Source organism: Taeniopygia guttata, chromosome 11 (genome assembly GCF_048771995.1).
Source record: "Taeniopygia guttata chromosome 11, bTaeGut7.mat, whole genome shotgun sequence".
NCBI lineage: Eukaryota > Metazoa > Chordata > Aves > Passeriformes > Estrildidae > Taeniopygia > Taeniopygia guttata.
The window spans coordinates 14,935,989-14,958,973 of record NC_133036.1 but is presented as its reverse complement, the minus strand read 5'-3'; the positions used below and the strand labels follow the sequence as shown (position 1 = coordinate 14,958,973).

At 42.3% G+C, this 22,985-nt stretch overlaps 1 protein-coding gene across 25 annotated transcripts in view; it reads right to left on the bottom strand.

Annotated features, from left to right (window-relative positions):
- Positions 1 to 22,985, bottom strand: part of ZNF536 (zinc finger protein 536) — a 345,246-nt gene that overhangs the window by 98,419 nt on the left and 223,842 nt on the right. For 23 of the 25 annotated variants that reach the window (XM_030282099.4, XM_072934376.1, XM_072934372.1 and 20 more), the window contains one exon: positions 20,046 to 21,623. In XM_030282099.4, the coding sequence (XP_030137959.3) occupies positions 20,046 to 21,623 (1,578 nt within the window). Of the gene's footprint in view, positions 1 to 7,630; positions 7,738 to 13,398; positions 15,556 to 20,045; positions 21,624 to 22,985 lie in introns of those variants that run through there. The other 2 variants (XM_072934383.1, XM_072934385.1) reach the window with 2 other exon arrangements.

The following is a 22,985-nucleotide window of genomic DNA, read 5'->3' as shown; positions in this document are numbered from 1 at the left end:
GCATGAGAAACTCTTTCTCATCCCCACCACAGGAAACTTGAGTCTGATTTTAATGAGCTTCAATTGGAATGTGGCCTTTGAAAAGTAGTGCATTTGAAAAGATGGAACATTAAATTTTGTAATGATGTAAAACATCTTCAATTTTTGACAGGACAATGGTGCTTATTGTGCTTTATGGGCCCAGTGGTGATTCAAAGGTCACTTTGTATATGACTCCACAGACAGGGGCAGCAGTGAATGAAAATTAGGTTACATGTGATCAGCTTTATTATTAATCAGATGAAAATGGATTTTTAACATTTTTCTAATGAGCAACAGAGAAAGAAGAAAATACCATGAATAAAACTACAAGAAGGAGCAGCACGACCAAAATGCACAATGTGCATAACCAAACTAACGTGTATTAAATCTGAAATCCTTAAATACTGTCTCAAGAAATAAAATGCAGCTGCATATTTTTGTGTCATAAATATATAGAAAACTGCTGAAATACCTACTGTAATTTACTATCTCTGTCCTTTGTTTATAACTAACTAATGAACTGATTTCTTCGTACAGTATATTATAGCAGCACCAGATAGCAGTGCTATGGTTAAGGTTGTGTCAGCATTTCCATTATAAATCCTGTTTTTCAGGGGTTTATAACTCAGCTGTGAAAATGCAGCCCAGGCTAAAACTTGGCACACAAGGTCTCTGCCAGGAAGCACATTTATTTTAGAAATTTCCCCAAAATGTCTCTTGGAATATTCTGGTATCACATGAATATGAATTATACAAATACGGTAAAAGTTTACTAGTTTATAATGCAGCATTTGTTTATCTATAGAAACATGTTTGATTAAAAAAAAAAAAAAAAAAAAGCAGCTTGTCCCTTTATAAAGTGACAGGTTAACACACCTTTGCCCTGGCAGGAACTAAAAATTAATATTTTAAAATGCTTTGAAGCATTGCTCCTAAACAGAACACTGTTTTTGCATACCCAGGAATATTTTCATGCTAAATAAAACACAGTGCTACAGAATTGGATTGTTGAACATTTACCGTTGGGTCCTCACGCTATGAGTGAACTTGCATTAAACCTCACATTAATAAAGCGCTTAATCACAAGAAGCCTGTGTGTCTAGCTCTGTGTTTGGCTCAGCCAAATGCCATTTGGCTATCAAAGACCTGTTTTGATTAGCAACTAGTGCCAAGAAGCAGGGAGAGGAGTGGCTCGCAGAAACGAGAAACGCTTCTTTTCGCAGTTAATCACCCAAAGAGGAGCAGAAAAAACCACAGAACAGCAATGGCTGAGAAGCAAATCCAAAATCAGCCTCAGTGACAACAAAACAGCCCAGGTCCCGTCCTGCCAGGCTCTGCTGTGGAAAGCTCATGGCCAGGGCTGGAGCCTCCTGACCTGGGGCACCCCAATTTCCAACTTCCCAGAGTGGAACACCATCACTGACATGCCTCAAAGGAACAGTGGGCAAACAATGCAACAGCCAAGTTACAGCAGCAAAAAGCACCAGTCAGCACAGGAGACAGTGTTATATGAGAAGCTGGGAGTATTTCCTATCTTTCAAACAGATTTACTGGGATATAAATGGGTGAGAGGGGAGGGGGCAGCAGACAGGGGGGTAAGGAGCACTGTATGCTCCCTCCCTGCTTTCTCACACAGCACACACTCCCAGGTTGGCACAGGGGAAGTGGACCTGTCCTCCTGGCCCATTTGTGCTGCCCACGCCCAGCCTGAGCCAGGTTTTTGACACTGTTTTTTTTCTGAAAACACCCCATGAGTCCATACAAGGATGACTGCTGCATCCCAAGCAGAGCTGCTATTCCCTCCCACACAACATTAGAACACACAGAAGATGCTGGTCAAGCTTTTTCATGCTGCTGCCTCTTTCCAAAACCTTACATCTTCAGGTAAGCTGCAACCCCAAGCAGAGGAGTGATGGCAGAGGTGCAGCAGAACCCAGGCAGTGCTGGCTGGGTGCCCCAAAACCCACAGCACCACGAAAGCCACATGCCTAAGGAGCTGCTGCCTCCCACAGCCACATCTCTCTGATAAACACCTGAACTGCAGGAAAAGCTTCTTGAACAAGCCTTCCTACATCCCTGTGCATCCACACGAGATCATCCACAGCCTTGGCCCAAGGCTGCTGGAACAAAACCACTCACGCTCCAGCACAATCATCACGGATGTCCCATCTGCCATGGGAAGTACACGAGACAAAAATCACTCAGGCACATTCAAAACTGTTTACATTAAACAATGAAAAGGAGAGAAGACTGTGAGAACAAACGTGCTGCAGCTCACACTGAGCGGTGAGCCAGCGGGTCCTTCCCGGCACCACGAGCCCATGCGAGGCAGACAGATGCTCTATTGCAGCTGCAGAGCCAAGCTGCCCACGCAAAAAGCAAGTTCCCTGTAGAAGCAGGAACATTTGACCAACTGGTGGCTGAAGACACAGCATTTGCCAACAAGAAAGACAAACCAAATGTTATTGACAGCAGAGGGTTGGAGGGGAAACGTCTGAAATTCGCTGCATCAAAGCTGCGTAGCACTGACATTACCCACTGCAAAGCCCAGACAGGGGCTGCACAAAGCTCCTGGCCCTCCACCCCAAGCACGTTTGGAAAGGAAAAGATTTCAGTAAGGTCTTACTGTGGTCCCAGGGTGCTTCTCACTCTTCTGCAGGAGGGTGCTGCAGCAGAGAGGCGCAGCCTTTTTAACCAAGGGAGAGCAGCTGGACCCAGTCCCCGGCTAACAATGCTGAGCTGCTCCACTGGTGCTTCTTTAGCCTCCCACACTTCACACCAGGCAGCCTTACCCAAACAGACTTTTATGTCAGGCATTTTCCTGATTTCCAGCTTATTTCTGGGGAAGATACAGGGATAATTACTTTTCCATGTATTTTCTATTAGTTTGTGATTCTGCTCCCAAGGAGGGCAGGGAGCACTGAAGCCTGTTGCTATATTTTGAAAGGGAAGAGGGGGGAAGCAATCTAAAATACACATTCTGTAAAATAAGGATGTAAAACGGACCTCTAACTGCTGTGTGGGTCAGTTCCTAATAAGTGTCTGTTCCATTGGCAGTCTGACTGTTCCATGTCAGTCAGCGACGTCTGACTATCCCAGGTGCAATATTAATGTATGTTTCTTTAAGAAAATACATAGCATTCACAGTATAATGTAGAGGATATGCCATAGTGTTTTTGATTATTAAGCTAAATAGCCATGTAAAATGAGTATAGCATATTGGCACTAATTCCTGCTGTACTGAGGCTCCTTTGTGAAACTAGTTAATTAGTTTCCCCCATCCCCCCCCCCAGTCCAAAACTTTGCTTGAATAAATTTGTGGTTAGCACAAGTATGAAGAATTCTTCTTTTCTTGACTAATTTTTTCTCTCTTCCCCCATTTTCAAAGGAAACGTTCCCCATTTATTAGGATAGCAGTGTTCGTCTTGGATAAAGACAACTGGCTGAAGAAGTAACATTGGCAAAAATTTATTTTGTGTAGCAAAACAGCTGCCCATATTTTCTCTCAGCATAACTGTCCATCACACCATAAGGTGAACCAACAGATTCTGCAGACTGTTATATACATGTTAATTCTTTAATAAATTGCCACAAAAGAAGTGTTAATTAACTAGTAAAAATGTTTAGGGATTCTGTGAGAAAAAAAAAATCATAAGGATTGAAAAATGTATGCTTAGCAGTATGTAAAAAACACAGGTTTTTAACTCAGTTTCTGAGACTTTTACAACAAAGTACAGAGAAAGACAGATGAAATTATGTTCTGACTACATGCACTGAATAAGCCCAAAGGGAACCTCTGTATATAGTTATCAGTGGCACTGAAATCTGCTTAGGAAAGCAACAAGTCTTTTGTTCTGTTGACAACAGTTATTACAATTAATTCATTTTGTGATTGGTATTTGCACTGAGTGACAAGGTGTTATTTTACCTCAGTAAAAGTTAAAATGGTAATACCTACATGCAAAATAACACTGAGTTTGCTATCACTCACTCAAGAAAAGAAAAGACTGTTCAGAAATGCCTGCTCAGCCATCACTCCTGCAAACCTGAAGTGTTAGCATCAGGCTTCTCCAGCTCTTATTTCTTCAGATTTGTATTTTCACTCTTCTAAAAGTTTATTTGGGAGGGAAAAAAAAAAAAAAGAAAAAAAAATGCCTACTTTTTGCTCAGTGACAGAACAAAGCACCAGCGAACAGAGCAAGGGGTCCGCAAAGGCTGAGCTGCAGCTGGGGTGTAGCTGCAGGCAGCCTGGCCGGGCTGTCAGCGCTGGGACACGAGGTGCCCGGGCGGGCTGGCTCCTGGGGCTGCCGGGGGAGAGCTCTCCCCTCCGGGCACAGAGGCAAGGGTGCTCTGCGGGCCCTGGGAGCCACAAGAAGGGGCGTCCTCCATCCCCGCCCGGCTGTGCTCTGAGCCCCGCGACAGCAGCGGGCTGGCTGCGGCCCCGATCCGCGCAGGGACACGGGCAAGGGCAGGGTCTGTGGGCCGGAGGCACGGCGAGGAGCCGGGCAGATGCTGGCACGGAGAGCTCCGGGCCACAGGCACCAGTCAGGGCTCCCGGCGATGCCGAGCCCTGCCCGGCCCGGCGCTGCAAGGCGGGAGCGCTGCGGGGCGGAGGGGAACGGGCGGGGCACGGCCGGCAAGGCCCGGCCCCATGGCCCCGGCGGCGATCCCTGGGGGACACCTGAGCCCCATGGCCACAGCCACGGTCCCTCTGGGACACCTGAGCCCCATTGGTACAGCCGCGGTCCCTCTGGGATAGTCCAGCCCCATGGCCACAGCCGCGGTCCCTCTGGGATAGTCCAGCCCCATGGCCACAGCCGCGGTCCCTCTGGGACACCTGAGCCCCATGGCCACAGCCACCCCTGGCTCTGTCTCCTCTCTGGAATAGCCCAGCCCCATGGCCACAGCCACCCCTGGCTCTGTCTCCTCTCTGGGATACCTGAGCCCCATGGCCACAGCCACCCCTGGCTCTGTCTCCTCTCTGGAATAGCCCAGCCCCATGGCTGCAGCCACCCCTGGCTCTGGGCTCTCTCTGGAATAGCCCAGCCCCATGGCCACAGCCACCCCTGGCTCTGTCACCTCTCTGGAATACCTGAGCCCCATGGCCACAGCCACCCCTGGCTCTGTCTCCTCTCTGGGATAGCCCAGCCCCATGGCCACAGCCACCCCTGGCTCTGTCACCTCTCTGGGATACCTGTGCACATCCCCATCAGGAGCAGGCCCCGCAGCTGCTTGCTAGACCCTCAGCTGCCCATTTTTAGCACGAGAAAGACAAAGCAAGGAGCGAGGAGCATTAGATGATATAAATTTTACTTTTTTGTAGCAGGACCCAGCAAACCAAGGAAAGTTTGCAGCACTTGCAAATGGCAAATAATCCATTAGCTATGGATATTTCAGCACGTCTCTACTTTTATTATGAGTTAGCCCCTCTAAACCATTGACTTAACAGAGAATCATTATAAATCCCCATTTTGAATTTTTTTATTAGCAGTATTTATCACCTTCTCAAAATCAATCCTATATTTTTAAATTAAAACAAATGACTACTTGTACTGCAATCAATATGAGTACATTTCCCTTTTTTAAAAGGAGAAAAAATGGAATACAAAGAAATGTCCTTCTTTGGCTGCATCAATCCAATTTCAATATAATTCAATATTTAATAAATATAATCCTCCATGTCTGTGCAGGGAAACATCATAAAAAATGCAAAAGGTTTCTTGGTCTCCAATAACTTGTATGAAACAAAGTGTTTCCGTATTCCTTCCATAAATACTGCAGTCATATGCTACTATGTTTTGTTCTTCCTGCTTATTAGAAAGAGTTTGCTCTGATTATGTATAAGAAAGGTGGTTTACATATTTCATGATTAAAAATCCAAAATGCCTACCTACCATCTCCACAAAAATATCATCTTTATCTCCTTATACTTCTTTGACTTGTCGTTTTTGAAAGGGCAAAATAGAAAAACCTTATATAATACCTAATTTGTACATCTGTGGTTTCCCTCTGACTTGGATAGGCACCATATGTTTTTAATTATCATAATAGCCTTAAAGAACCTGTTCAGTGGGAAACACATATGATCCTTTTATTAGTGGTTTGCAGTTTAAACAGTTTTAACAGAAAAGGTCTGGCTATAAGGGGCTGAGAAGCACTAAGGTCTAAAAACCCTGTTATTGACCTCTGAAAGCATGAGTTCAGATCCCACCCACCGAGGTGGGACCTGGCTCTCCTGCCTCTGACAGAGGTAATCAGTTGCATGTGAAATGGCTCTTCTGAACCTTAAAAGACATAATCTCCAATCTCAAATGACTTGGTGCTTCAGTCAACAACTGGCACGGTGAAACCGGGGTCTATAAATCCCATCCGGTACCCACTCTGTGCCTGCTCCTGCCTAGCGAACACTGCACAGCGATGGTGCTGTAGGAGAAGCCCTGCGAGCTCCAAAAGCCCAGAATTTCGACAATTCTCATTAGTCATCGCCCTTTCAAATTCCCAGTTTTGTCCTTTATGCAAACGCAAGACTGGTGAGCACGCCAATATCCCAGTCATTCGGAGGTAGGAATTAAATTTAACAAGTTCAATTCACTCCTGATTTTGGACATCTAAACACATAATCAGTCTGATAATATTATTAATTATCATTCAAGTGACAACCTTTGACACTGGCATGCTCCCACAACCTCCCTACTCCAACAACTCAAACAGAAAATTGTTGGCATGAAAACCCACAGTCTTATGAACAGAAATTGCAAATAAGCAGGCACTGAACATACAACGGGGAGTGAGCAAAATCCCCCTTTTCAGAGAGAAAGCAGAGGCTCACACAATAGCTCAGTCACTTGACCCAAAATGAAATTCTGCACAACTTCATCCCAAAACAGATAATTTTTACCCCAAACAAAGGTCTGTGGGGAGAAGAGGGTGGGGAAGGAAGCCTAGCTAAAATTACACTGAGGCTGAAAGTCGTTATGGCTCCATCTCAGGAGATGGATGGTGTCCTCATTAGAACGAAGCTTTATTTAGATGGACAGACAGAATCCTTATTAGAACATTAGGCTGAAAAGTTTAAATGTCAGGAAATACAAAATTAGGATTCTGCAAATAAATGCTGACTTGGAGAAAAAGAACTTAGAGTTTCCAGTACAGATCTCGCTGGAGATACTTAGGAAAAAATGCAATCAGGAATTGCAATCTCCCATGCCAATCTGACCCTTCAAGGGTATTCTTGGGAAACTCAGTTTCACAAAAGTCAGAGGAGATCCCTTTTCTTGGGACAAGTGGTTTCTACTCATGATCTGATGCTTTCAGCTCCATCCCTGGCTGCACACTGAGCCCAGAGGGAAGGGAGGATTCAGGAGTTTTTATCTCCCACCACCCATTTCAAGAAAAGCCCATCCAAAGGGGAACATGCTAATGTTGGAAGCCCATTTCCAGGTGCACAGACCCAAAAACTGTGAGTCAGCCATTCTTTGCCCTTTCCTGTCTCATTCCCCATTCTCAGGCCCTCTGCTTTCTCCAGGGAAACTCAGGTATTTTGCAGTGATGGAAAGACAAGCTTAATTATCTTGCATACAAAAGAGATGGTCATAGTTTTCCATTTTACCTGCAAGCTAATGGATCTTGGGATACCAGACGTGGATGCTCAAAATCCCCTCTGGAGCCCTTCTGGTGATTTGTCGTCTCTTGGTTGCCTTTGGTGCACACGGATCTCTGCCGAGGTAATATGTGAGCTATTGCACACTAAAAGCAGATTTTTGAGAGAGGAAGCTCAGGCACACACACACACACACACCCACCTCCCACCCAGGCACCCTCCACCCCCTCATCCTGCACCTGGCTCCAACGGGACCTGAGGAGGATCTTCTTATCTCCCAGGCTTCTGTGGGCCAGGCAGCAAAGGCATGGCAGGGTTTGCTGCTGAGAGCAGAGCTCTGCAAGGCGTGCTCCTTGTCCCTGTCCCAGGGCTGTGGGAAAGGGCTGTGGGTGCTGCTGTCCCCCACGCTTTGCTGGGACAGACCCAGGCAGCTGGTGACATGGAAATGCTGGCTGAGCAGCCATCTCCATGGACCTCACTGAGCTCCCTATTCCTCTCGTGGGCAGCAGTTCATGGCAGAGGATCACCCACCTGCACGTCATAGCCCGTCCCCTTTGCCAGGCTCTAGGCCTCCACACTGAACTTTCTACTTGGGCCAGAAGGGGTTGCCTGTAGAAATATATTTTTTGCTGGAAAATGTAAAAGAAAAATAAAAACTTGCATTTGATCATCTAAATAAATATAGACTTCTCTCTTTAGGAGTTTGGGGCTTTTGATTCCGGTATCAATCCAGCAGAAATTTATCTTTCCTTTCCTACAGCCTCACCCGTAGATCATCAGGGAGAAGTTTTCTGGTGAACAGAGGTGCTCAGTGTTTAGCTTGCAGCACGGGGAGGATGGCAGGGAACACCATGGCTGCAGTCACACAGCCAGAGGATGATCACTGCCCAGGCCAGCCTGACTTCCACACAGTCAGGTTCGTGTACCTCTCCCACCACCTCCTAAGCAAGTGACTGCCAGCCCCCAGCAAAGGAGAGAGCACAGACATATCCCACCAGGATGTATCTCCTCGCCTTTGGAAACACACACAGGATCCATCCCTCCCTCCATCCAGCTGCTGAATTGATGTCTGCCACCACCAAGTACAGTCAGCCCAGGGATCCCTCATGCTGCAAGTCTCAAGCAAAAGGCTTCCACTTTGTCCTCTTCTCCCACACATGTATGAGCACACAGTTCTACCTTAAGAGAAATCCCAGCTCTGGGCCTGAGAAAACTCTTTCTTTTTTCTCTTTAAGGATCCTCCTTTCACAGTAAGGATCTTCCAAATTTCCAAAAAGTGGATAACAACAATACCACTGTGATCCCATCTGCACACAGCAATGGCACTGTAATGCATAGAGCATAAACCACCAAATTCCCACAGACAGCATCTGTCTTACTACAAACAATGGACCATTATCTTGTAAATAATTCTGATTAAGCTGCAGCATTTTCCCCAAACAAACAGTAGGGGAGCAGAGGGTGAGGATTTTTCTAGTGGGAGTGTCGGTTTTCTCCTTCCCCAGCACTGACACTCAGTTTTTTATTCAACTGATTTGCCCCCTCCTCTCCCTGCTCTGTCCCCCATGGCTTGGTTTTCATCTTCTGACCTTATCCTGCTGTCAATCATTTTGGCAACTAAAGAGGGAGCCGTCATGTTAATGGGATTCCCACCTCTATCCTTTGGGAAAGCTTTTCTGGTTTGTTTTCTTCTTTTTCACCCCAATGTACAGTTATATAATGATTAGTGAATATACCCACAAGCCCTCCCATTATTAAACAGTTCTCCCATCAGGGGATGGAAAACCCAGCGGCACCGCTGGGTGCTCGTTGGAGCTGGCCAGGGCTTGGGGACGTCTGGTTGTGCCAGTGATGTGTCTCGATGTGTTTGGCATCTGGATGAACATGGCATGGCAGCAAATTTTGCTGGGTAAAAGCTGTCACCCTCTTCAAACTCCCAGCAGGGAGAGCAGAGCCCTCAGCTGCCGGCGGTGGGGAGCGGGGCGGGGGCTCTCCAGCCCCCAGGAGCAGCACACTGCTCTGCTCTGCACTCCAGCTGGCAGGCTGAGCCAGCAACAGGTTAACAAGCATAATCTGAAAGGATTTAAAAGAGAACCAAGCACACAGACTGGAACACGGTTAGGTGTGCAAAGGGAAAATTGAAACGAGACACAATCAGGGGTAAAGTGGCCTTTTTCTAAGGTTCTCAAATTGATCTGTGTGGCAGCAATGAATTGAGGAGACCCCCAAAGAAATTCTGAATTTCATCTTTAACCTGTTCATCTCAATGCACAAACCTTTTCTTATATGTCTCTCTTGATAAATGTCCCATTTCCATATGGCTGAAGTGTTGGTTTTTCTTCCCTTCATCCTCCTAATTTGCTTTGTTATTCATGTGAGAATTTTGGGGTCAAACACAGTTCCTGGCTCGAATTTTTAAAATAAATAAATAAATAAATAAAGGAGCAAGGACCAACACAGGATGGGGACATTGAATAATAGGCAAGAAAAATTTTAACTTCCGAGTCGCAGACTGAAATCATTGACATTCAATAAAAAACCACACAAGAGCCAATTCAGCCACCAGACTGGGACCTTCTGAGCACCATGAGGGCCAGTCACATCAGCCCTGAACACGAGGGGAAAACTGTGGCAGACAGTGTGGCAGGACCTCAGCCCTGACAAGGAGCTGCTCACAGAGGTGCAGCAGTGGGTGGGGAGGGAGCAGCCCAGCAGACACTGCTGAGCCATCGCCTGCCGTGGCTGGTGGCACACAGGGCTGGGGCTGGCGTGATGTGGTGATGGCCAAAACCTGCCAGCTTGGCCCAGCTGGCACCCCAAAGAGGCCTGAGGTAAAAATTAATGGATTTGGTGAAAAGATATTATGGTCAAAGCATGCCACAGCTGCTGTAGAGAGCCCTGAGCACTATTGCTGGGCATAGGCAGGAGTAAGAGAGGTTTTGGTGATGGGTTCTTGTGCTGCTCGGGATGTCACCTCACCCACACTGCTGGGGCACCACAGCCATGTACACACCCAACCCCTATTTGCAACGTGTGTTTATTTGCAGCAGGAAGTTTTTATAGCTTACTGTAGTTATGTCAGAGAAGTAAGCATTTGTACACTGAGGACTTATATAATGTTCTTCATCTTCAAAGTGCTTTACAAACATTAATTAATTCATTTATCCTCACAGCACTCCTACCAGGGAGATAAGTACTATTATTTTCCATTTTGTAATGTAGAATCCAAAGCGGAAAACTTATTTCTTTCCATGGTCAGTGAGCGAATCACAAGTAGACCTGCAGGAGAAGTGAGGATTGCCAGCTTCTGAATGGGATTCCCCCCCTCCCCAAATCATTTTTAAAAGACTCGTGTTCTGACAGAGTCATGCCACATATCGGGATATGCCTTGGGTTTTTCCTTCAGTAAGAGATAATTAAGGAACAATTCCCTCTCTGATCCCCAGCATGGCATGCTATTTTCTACCCCACTGTTGCTCTGCAGCTGAACAATGGCTGTTCTATGCAGGGAACGGCGCTACAGACGCCCCGGATCAGAGGAGATCGGCTTAAAGGAACTGGCTGGCCTTGGTCTCGCCCCGCGGACAATGGGGCGGGTGAGGCAGCCTGGGTGCAAGTGCCTGACGTGGGGGTGGCTTCAGGGACACCTGTTTGTAAATGGCACTGCTCTGGGCAGGAGCCTCTATTAGCTGAAATCACTCACACCCACAATACCCATCTAGGAATTTCATGTAGTAGGAAAACCGCTGTGGTTTCTAGTATCTGGTCTTGATCCCAGTATTTGGTCTCAATCCTAAGTGTAATCCTTTGACATTCGTGTGGGAGGGGAGCAGAGTGCTCCTAGTTCACCTCTGTGGTGCTGCTGTAAATAAACCTCTTTCTTGTCTGCTTCTCGCCAGCAAATGAGAGGCTGCTTCAAGTGGCAGTAAGAGTTACTGTGAGCTTGAGAGGCTCGATTTCAAGACAGCTCAAAAAACAAAATTGTGACTGGGTCTTCTAAGGAAGTGCTCAGACCCAAGAAATTGAAGCAAAATCAGGGTTGACAAACTGAAATAAAATTCTCTTAAATCTTATAATTTCTGAGAAAGACAAATTTCACCAGTTACAATCCTTGTTAGTGGAGACCTTGGCCTCCCTGGGTTTTTTTTCCACTTTATGTTTTTACAATAATCAGACTGCATAAACCTGCAAACTTTCTAGGTAACTTTCAAGCTCAAAAAAGATACACTCACTAACAAAGTACGCCATGGCATACTGCAGAAGATATGACCATGGGGAAAGGCCTGTACCTAGATGTTGCTTCAGAACAATCAGAACAATTGTTTAGTGATAAATGTTTTTTGCATATGACTCATCAACCCTTGAAAACAGGATTCCTTATATAATACAAGTGCTGACACAGCCTTCACTTGAGTGGTGTGACTGCAGCTGTATAATTACAACTTTAGATTTGATGTTATGGACCTTAGGTTATGCCATTCAGACAAATGATCCATTGTAATACAGAGATATTTTTTCCTTAGTCATATTGCCCACAGGACAATAAGGACTATATTCACAGCTCACTGCATAGAAGTTTAGGCATGGAACAGCCAACGGTACTACACAAAATGAGAATATACCCAATGGGGGTTAAATGGATTCATAATTGCCACTTTTTCTTGTCTTTTTTTTTATTTTATTTTTTTTCCTGTGCTCCTAGTTGATACTTTTTTGGAAGTGCTCTCCAAATAAAAGGAAGAACAATGTCACACTGAGTCTGGATAAATGTTACAGTTGTCTCACAAATGCTGTATTATTTCTAGCCCTTCCAAAATAATATAATTGTCCTACTGCTGAACCACAGATTTTTCTCAGTATGACACAGAACACTAAAATGTCAGGTCCTGACTCATGGTGTTTTTGTGGAATAAATAAAAAGTACCAATATGCTATTCAGAAGGGAGAGCATTAATGAAGACGTGACACCGGGAGCCCCAGCCATGTTCTCCTTTAGCTCCCACTGGATGCTCAGCGGTGCTCCGGACAGCGGGCCACCCGTCAGGGACCCCATCCTGGAAGCACTTACCATGGACCTGGGTGGTGCTACTGGCACTGGCAAGGCTGGCTGCTTGCTCTCCTACGCTTGCTTTGCCTCAGGAGAATCCTAGGTGGCCCTGGGGAGGGGGCTATTCTCAGGATGCTCCTCGCACATTCTTCCCACGGGAAACCAAAGTGAGCAGGATTGGAGCTGTGACTTCAGAAAGGCTGGGCAGGATTACCCAAGAAGGATCACTCTTTCTGTATGATCATTGTATTTCTCCACTGGGACAGACCTTGCACACCCATCACTCACTAAGTCTGCATTTCCAGCTGCAGCACTAGAATCCTGTATTTGGCTCACCCTGGCCGAGCACCCCAGCACTGATATTTGCACACTTAACCCACCCACACTGCTCATTTTCAACCCAGCGCCATCCACAAACATTTCTACTGGATTTTAATGATGACAGAGGAGAAACAGCTCCCACATGCCCAAGTTATTTTCTGTGACAGAGGAAACAAGTCTACTGCCCCCCCAATATACCTGCCTAACCGTACATGGCACCGTTCTAATGCCTTAAAAGATGGGATTTTTAATACATATCATTCACAAGGCCAACAAGCAGCTTTGTAGAGGTTTTCTCTCAAAGCATCAAACAACTGTGGATTGCATGAGTGGTCTTTGGTCTACCAAAAGATACAACAATTTCTCAGAGTTTTCTTGAATTAATCAACAAAATGACTCAAAACTGCACTAATGGTTAACAGCTTTTTTTTTATTAGCAACACTGAGATAAGTTATTGAAGCATTTTAGTATTGTTTTACATTCCATTCAGAAGTGACCTAACTTGTAACTCCATATACATTTAAAGATATAGTTTGACACTTATTCAGAAAGCAACAATTATTAAAACTTACATACCTTCATTACCAGGAAACCGTAATATATTTTCTAATTACTTCCAACAATACTCTATTCCAAAGCACATGATAACCCACTAGAAGTTTACACATTTCACTTCAATCACAGGTTTTAAATTGTGGATGTCAGAGTGCTGTTCATTGAATTTTACTGTCTTTCTTGGTTAATATTGGAAAACCTGGCACAATATATTAAGCTAGAAATATTGCTTAAAGAATATGAAAAAAGATAACTACAGTATTTTTTCCTGCTAAAGCATTACAAAATACAGGACCATTAAAAACTCAAATAGAAATGACAATAAATAACCTTAAAAATGTTAAGAGAATTTTCACTCATACTAAAGTCCATTCCCTAAGCTTGCCAAACACATAAATAACAGAACATATTCAGGACCTCTATTTTTGTACTATTATGATGGTTTGTTATATATTGTGGATGTATTGTGTATACATATATTAATGCTTACACTTAAGGTATATATTTTTTTCTTTGCTGATACAATTAATAAGCCTCAGGTAATTATTTATCCCTGGCACTACAGGCATCTAGACAGGTGGGAGCAAAACTCAGAAATTCCAGATATGCAATACTGTGCATAACAAGATCATCTCTGCATAAAGATATCCTAGGTTCCTTAGATTACAAAGATGAATTTGGTTATTTATTCCTGAAAGCCTGTAACATAAAATTATAATTGCTGTCAAATTAATTGTTTAAAATTGGCCTCATAATAGGTATTAATCGTACACTTAGTTTTGACTTACAAGAATGTCTAAATTGCTCATGTTTATGAGTAGTTATAGGAAATACTATACCTCAGACACAAGAATGTGTATTCCTGAACCAAAACACAAACCAGAGCATTGTCTCACTTTGGAAAGACCTGGAAACATCTCTATGCCTCTGCCTAATCCTAAATTATAATTTAAATTTGACCTGGATATGACAAAAACAATAAGAATATATTGTTTGGGAGATGAAACTTAGAGCAAAAATCATACGGCTCTAAGCTTACATCATTATTTTGTCTCTGCAAAGAAAAGAAAAGCCTTTCTGTGCTAGGGATTTGCCTTGGTGCGGCTGGCCACTGATGTCTGAAATCAAGGCACATACCAAGGCCTCCTTTTGCAAACACAATCCCCCTTTCAGATGTGGTGCTAGGAGGGACTGAATGCCTCCAGTCTCGGTGGGAATAGGAGGTACTCAGCACTTAGCTGTATCAGATATTTTAGGGGTTAATTTCCAGAAACATAAATGGAATGGGAATGTCACACCACAGTATGAAGAATGGTAAGAACTAAAAGTTTTCAACAGTAAACAAAATGGTGATACCGAACTTGTCACCTGACCGATTTCTGATACAACAAAATACAATCAAATTAAAGTACATGAAAATAGCAATGAAATTTAAAGTCAAATAAACATAGGACCTGATTCTGCAATCCTTAGTCATGTAAGTAGTGCTACTCATCAGGAATGAGGGATGCAAGACTGGGCCCTTAGCTTCTGCTTAGGAAGTCAATGTTGATTCAGACAGTATCTCTTCTAGCCAAAAATATGCAGCAAAAGGAAAGTAACATAAACAAGGCTAAATGTCAACAGTGTTTGCAGACTTACAGACACCATCCATTTGTTTGTACTGAAATGACTAGCGAACCATTTGGCAAATACAATGCTATTCACAGACCAGCCCTTTTATCCAGCAACACAAACTTCACTGGATCACTGGCATTCCCAGTTAATTAAAAAAAGGAAGCAAGCCATATGAGTTTGGTTTGATATTGCCATGCAAATGGCACTGTGACATCCAGAAGTGTGTCTGAAACCCAGGCGGGGGCCGAGGTGCTGATCTCCTGTTCAGAGGAACAGTTTGTACTCTCAAAGCTGGCCTTGGACCTCCTAACTGGAACTAAGAAATCTCTTCAAAAGCACGATAATGGGGTAAAGAAAAGCCTGCTGTAAAACTTCCATATCATTTCATTCTGCCTTGAAAGAAAAGAATATTCTGGTTACTCCTCCAACTGCAGATCAGGACAAAGCGTTCCTTAAGTGTGTTACATGATATTGTAAATGGGCAGTACTACAATTTGCTGCAGTAGGATGACCTTCCAGCCTTGGAGCTGTCCTAGAGCTTGGATATATCAGGCCTTTTGCTTCTTAATACGGATTTTGTAATTTAAAAGTTCTGCAATAAGGATTCAGGTGAAGCCATCACAAATAATTAAAAACCTTTTTCCGTGTTTTATGTGTTGGTGGTAGATCTGACGGGGTTAGCATTATGATCTTTCTGGTTTTGACACCTGTGGCAATAAGCAATTTACAATAACTAAATTCACTATTTAAATATTGGGGTAAAGCACTATAATTATGTGACAATAAAGCTGTAATAATCTGCCACAATTGATCTCCCCTTGCCCAGCCCTCTTGTCTGCGCTGCAGTTGCACATTTGGAAGGTATTTCAGAAAGTTACAATGCTGAACATTTTATTAATTCTGTGCAATGCTGAAAGATTTCTGCTGCAAAGGAAACTGAAAGTGCTCAGCCCTTTGCAGGATCAGAACTCCAAAGCTGCTCCCATGTATCGGTGGGGCCCTGCCCTGTTTTCATACAGTGAAAGAAGTGATAATGGGGTGGAGCCTGTGCAGGAGAAAACAGCACTAATTGCAGAGGAAAGCAAGCATGAATGGAAGCAAATTAGATTTAGAGACAACATGGAACTAATACTTTTGGACATCATTAAGTGTGGATTGAACAGCACTAACCCATTAAGCAGCCAGCTAACACCCAGGACTGTATCTGGCTAGTGGTTCTGTAGCCCATCAGTTCTCCTTTGAAAGCCTAAGTACTTCCCAAGTAGCAAATGCAAGTAGGGAAATTTTACTATCTTGGTCACAAAGCAGAGAAATTTAAAGGGCAGGAGAGAGAGATGGGATAGGGTCTTGTCATAAATGGCCTTGTGCACAAATCAAAAGTAAATTAAGGTATTGGAACAGAAGGTAAACATTATTGTGATGCAACTACATGTATGTGGGAAGACGAGCAGAAAAAGAGAAGAGCATAAATGGAAAAGAAAACAGATCTTTCAAAATGTAAATACAAAATAGATCTAGAACCTCCAAGCTTAACTTGTCAAATCAGGAAGGGCTGTGAAAGCAGAGTACACAGATGCTCAAGACAGCCACCAAGCCATGGACCTTGGGTCTCTCTGTTGGGCTACTTGCTGTCAATCAGCAAGGAAAGACCTATCATCTTCTTAGGAACTGAGTGCCAGCAACATTAACAAGATCCACTCCTAGGCAGAATCACCTTAGACTCCAAAACCAAGTACAGTTCAGGAGGAACTCTAAAATTATCAATGCTCTTTTTTTTCTTTCTGTTCATTCTGCTGTATAAGGAGAAATATTACAAAAAATTCGTGATTTTTTTTCTCAGTAGCATTTTGACGTGAAAATTTCTTTATTATGCAGTAATTATGGTTCTTTCCTAATTGTGTCTTTCATCTCTGCAGCCTGAAGCATGATAGGAGCATAAATGAATTATGTGTACATCATCAATCTCTCTCATTCTCCATGACAGGGAAACTGAGGACTGCTTCCACATATGCAGTGACTTTCTGAAACAACAATGTGAGTTGGTGGTATTCTCCTCTAGAAGCAAAACTATTTTTGTGCCAAGATTTTTGCTTAAAAGCTGACCTACTATCTTAGGGTAAAATCTGCCATCTAAAAATGATCCACATGGATTGCTGAACACCCCAGCTTGTTTTTGGCAGCCAGAAATTCAACTCAATTAGCATGGCCAGCCAAAAAAGCAAACTCAACTTACTGAAGCTGAAAGATTTTATTTCAGTTTTATTTCCTCTGTATTCTGACTATGGAAAGAGCACTATGCCTTGCTCTCTGAGTGTGCAAGGACTGTTATCAAATGCATCAATGTTTTCTCTTGAGATGTCAACAACACACACACCACTGGCTGTAAAAAGAAACACAAATGCATGGAGTCTCCCCAAACACAAAAGGAACATAAGAATCATGCCCTGAAATCAGATGCTGGAGGTGTGTCTCAAGTTTTCTCATCTCCCAGGCAGTGGGATAGACAAAGAGAACCATGACTTTGGTCATGGGCTTCGTGCAGGAGGAAAGGAAGGAAGGCTAATAAATGAACAGGGCTCCTGATTGCTAATCTGCAAGTGCAGAAACATCAGGTGGGACTCCCCACACTAACATGCACAGATGGAGTGTGATTTCACAGTATAAAATGTCACTGAGAAAATGAAAACTCCCCCCAAAACCACTACTTTCAAGTGGGTGGTGTCCAAGCCAATCAAACAAACAAACAAAAAAAAAGAGCTACTGACATGGGGTTTGTTCATGCTCATCCACTTTTCTGTGGATGACATTGAGAAAAAATAAAAAATGTATTTAAATAATCAACCTTTATACTTATGTTCTGCAAGCACCAATAGAATGACAGAAAAGAATTTTAAAAACTATTTTTGGAGGGGGGAGACAGAAGGATTCCCACTGCATTTTCGATTAAAAAATGGCTTAAAAAGTAGAACAGAGAAGCTTCTGTTGTTTCTTTTTTTCCTTCATACTTCAAGTCAAATCCATTATCACTGGGCAGAGCTTGTGAAAGGGATATGGTCTTTAAAATCATATAAACCCAAGCTATCATAAAATGTCTGTTGAATTGATTGGAAGATGAAACAAAAAACTAATGGAAGTAACATGACCTCATTTCAATAATAATATTAGAGGGTTTTTTTCTGTTGTTGTTTTAAAAATCTTATGCCTATGAAAAAGTATAAAGATATTTTGCAGAAAGCAGCTAATCTTAGTTTTCTATATTTTTTTAACTTCTTTGTTTAGACAGTAATTTCTCTGTTGTATTTTTTTTTTATTGTTAATTGATTTTACTCCACAAATGGAAAAAAATCCAAGTAGGATTTTACCTGCTGCAAATTAAATCAACTATTAACTCTTTTCAATAATGTAAATGCTGATTTTGAAGAATCTGGAAATATTTCCAACTACTTAAATTGCTCCTTAGTGCACTGAGACACAGAAGTTTACAAGTAAGGCCACATGGATACTTGGGCAGACATTGGTTAAATGACACATATGGGCAGACAATGACAATATTGTGAAGTCACAATGCTCTAAGGATACAAGTGAGATAATATTTGTGTGTAGGTATCAGACTTTTTTTTATCAGATAACTAATACACATGGAAAAGCAGGGAGGGGCCTGGAGAGGGCTTTGAGCATCGACACGGCCAGAAAAGTCAAAGCTCCCCCGAACCTTAGGTTAACCAGGGGAACCACTCTTAAATGCTTGCAGATTGAGGGTTTCATTTTAAATTGTCAGGCTTGAAAACTGTTGATAATGTTTTATTTTCTTTTTCTTTTTCTTTTTTTTTTTTTAACTTGAATGCATTTTATTATGTATGTTCAGCTCTGACAATGAGTTTTCTGATTAGTTTGAAGGTTAAGTGAAATTAACATTACTGAAGTTTTTGTGTCCTTTGCTGACTCTGCTTTTTAAAGTGATACTGTTTTTCAAAGGATTTACACTCTAAAAGCTCTTCCAAACAAACACTATGCTGACAAAATAGGAGGTAAATAATAAAAACAAAATCCTCAAGCTCATTTGTTCCAAATAGATTTAACTTTAATTCTTATAAATATGAGGTGTGTGATATGAGGGAGTAAAACTGCAGTTTTGTAAATCAGAGACTAGAAAGGGTAAAAGGTGTTTTTATTTGTTTAGAGTGTTATTTTAATTACCAGGAGGCATGCTCTAAATTAGGCAAATCACATTTTACACAACTGCTAGTTAGAGTAGTGAAAATGGTCAAGGGCAAGTACTGCATGTGTGCCTTTGAACCAAACCAGAAAATTATAATTAAAAAAAAATGAGGGAAAGAAAATAAAAGAAAGAAAAAATAAAATCTTTCAACACAGGTAGACACATTCCATGCACTTGGTCTTTGATTTCATTAATGTTGTGGTAACTGAACACACCTCAATCCAAAGAAAGAAAGGGGGCAGGACGGGGGGGGGAAGGAGAGAAAGCAACGTTTGCTTGGCAAAGCATCCAGTGTTTTTCATGGGTTTGTAGAACAAAATACTGAAAAGTTTGCAAGTTACCATGTATATTTTTTAAAACTTTTTCCTCCTTTGAGTATGCTAAAGCAGTAAGTATCCCCTTCCAATACCACTAGCACAGATAGTCTATATTGCTGCTACTCTAGTTTAAAAAGCAGGTTCTTTCTAAAATCCTGTTTAAGTATGCATGCAGCACTGCTGATTTCAATGGAGTAGACCACATATAGGACAAGAATTTGGCCCACGGGGTTTAACATTTAAAAAAATGTATTACTAACAAACATGACTAAGTATATTTAAAGAGCAGCTTCATGATTCTGCACAAGTGTTTTCTGAAATGGTCTAAAAGAAGGTCTAAAACTTACCACACAAGTCAGGTCTCTTGATACATCCACTAGTTGCTGTGCTACTTGCAAGTCCATTAAAGGCTGCTAAGCCATCAGAGCTGTAAGCTCTTAGGACTGACAACATGTTCATCTGCTTCTCCAGGACCTGCGGACCCTGAACTTGTTCGGGTTTCATCACTTCTTGTGCAGTTTCGTGTGAGGAGAGAAGATTCTGACTGTGCCACTGCTTTTCTGAAGCTTGTGGCAGTGGTGATACAAGCCCTTGTGTGGGTTGTGAGGTGACTGCACTTTGTATATTGTCGCTTCCTTCGCTGCTTTCTTTATTTAGGGCAGACATCTGCTTATTCATAATATCTGGTTCTGTGTCAATGTCCTCATCTTCAATGTTTTCTTCCTTGGAAGATTCCATATCCTCAGATGAAGCTATGTCAGAAAGGTCATCAATAGCACTTTTATTTACAGAGTCAGAGAGCAGAATATTTGGGTCATCTTCAGATTGTGTTTTTACTTCGGATTCATTACTGGTGCAAGAATTTTGTGTTCCCGTGCCAATAACACCAGGATAAACACCGAACTGCTTATAGAAGTCTGTTGTAAAATTACAAAAACTGGATTCCATGTGGCTGGGCCAGGCTGCGCTCTTTTGCTCTCCCAGAGTCTCTTTATTTTGTCCTTGGGTCATTTTCTCAGAAGCTGTGTCCAGCTGGCTCAGCATGTTTGAAACTCCTGCCTCCTTGCCGGGCTGCACAGAGGAGGGGAGCAAGCTCACTTTGTTCACCGAGGCTGAAACTTCTCTAGACTGCTCTTTGCTGTTGCCTATGATGTCTTTACGTTTAGCCTTGCCCAGGTGATTGGCTTGGAGGTGCAGAGCCATTAGCTCCATGGATGAAGTTGTAAAGGAACAAAATAAGCAGCCATGCCAAGCAATGTTGTCTTGTACAGTGACAGAGGAACCTGGCAGGGAGGCTGCATCGGGCCTTACCGACAAGTCCAGAGGTTCGTATTGCGACTTTTCTGTTTTCCGCTGTGAGGACTTGCTACTTATCTTCTCCTCACCACCGTCTGAGCCCAGAGCTTTTGCTGAAAGTGGATCTGAGAGAGCTTTATCCTTCATTTCTTTTTCTTTCTTCAAAGAACTTAGGACAAAGCTGTCCATGAAAGCTTGCAAAGACCCTTGAAAGTTCACACCGTTCCCGACCATGTTCTGGTAAGCACGGCCGAGTTCAGAGAAGTGTGTTCCTTTGGAAGGTATGTCTGAACCCTTCATATTTTCCGAAGATCCTTCAGATGACATGCCAACTGCTTGTCCTTGCTGATCTCCAGAAGACAGCATTCCTGACGTCCACTGCTGTGAGACCATGCCACTTCGGAAGTCGATACCAGGAAGTCCCTTGAAGGCTCCTCTCAGTATGTCTGGTCTAATAAACACAGAACTTTTACTTGGTGCCTCATCCTTGTGTTCCTGACCTGCACTCTGCCCAGAGAGCGGTCCTGCTCCGTTCTGTCGCTCCCGATGGTGTCGTTCCAGGTGGTATTTGAGGGATGCAGACTGAGTACCAGCATAGTCACAATGTGGACACTTGTAAGGCTTCTCACCTATAGGTGTGGACAAAGAGGAAAACATAAAGACAGTTAACTGTACTTCGGGCTACGGATGAGTGGAGAAATTAAAAAATCAGCATTAGCTGCTTAAAAACATGATCTTGGTACTAATAATTCATTTCTTAAAAAGAAACACCTTTAGTTGAAGACTAATTCTTAAACTGAGTATTTTTAAAAGGGGTTTCTAGAATGTGGGGCTATTCAGGAATGACATGGTATCTACACACAATTAGCCATCCTTTTCTTAATCTAACATGTAGAAAACTGTTGTAGAATTAAAAGCTATGATTATGAAAATGAAGCATAACAATTTTAACCACAGTAATCATTAAAAGTACAAGTTTTAAAAAAAGGGAGACAAAGAATGTAACAAATGGATGGTTGCAATATTTTGTGTATACAATTGCTCTAAAATTTGTTTAAATTATACACATGGAAACCATTTTTAAACCTAAAAATTTTATGGCACTGTTACGCAAGACTGAAATGAATGATTTAAGTCTTGCTCTGCAGTAAATCATGGATATAATTAGCAAATGGCATACTGCACAAGTAATTTATCATTATTTGGAGGGCACCATTCCAGAAGGATTCAAAGATCTGCAGACCTACTGCATTGTTTCTAAATAAAGAACTATAAATACAGATTCTATAAAATATTAATATCATTACAGTACATAATGATTGCAGCATATAAGAACATATAGTTAAAATAAAAAGTAGTCTGTAAAAAAGAAATTGAGTAATAAAAAGTACAAAATATATTTAGTTTCTGTATTTGAAATTAGTATTATCTACTGGTTTTTGCAGTCCTTTAATTTTGTACTAATGACATTTCTAAGGCTCAAGTAGTAAAATGTGTAATTTACCTACCATAAGCACTTTTCTAGGTTTGGCTTGAATAGAGTTTTAAAACATATAAGATGATTTCCATGAATTAAGCAAATATTTGAAGCCCACACTAAACTTTTATTGTTCTTCCTATACTTTCAAAGAGGCAGAAGATTTTACACATATAATAAATATTCACATATAGTCATAAAGACATATCTGAAAAGAATGTACGTCTAAGCAAAGGTATCTCTAAATTTTTGCAGAACATTGTTAGCAATGCAGAATTCTTTTAAAAGAAAAAGTATGGAAATCCTCTCTAAAAGTGACAGAAATCTGAAAGACCTGCAAGCTGTCAATACTGGCAATTGTTTCTATGAGGGAGTTCTGCAAGAAGAAAAAACTGTTATTTCTAGGTAGCTTTTTTTCCTAAGTGATACAAAAGACAAAGAAAAACCTCTCCAAATGGTATAATGGAAACAATTTGTTTTGAAAACTTCCTCCACAGTAAAAATGCTGTATAAT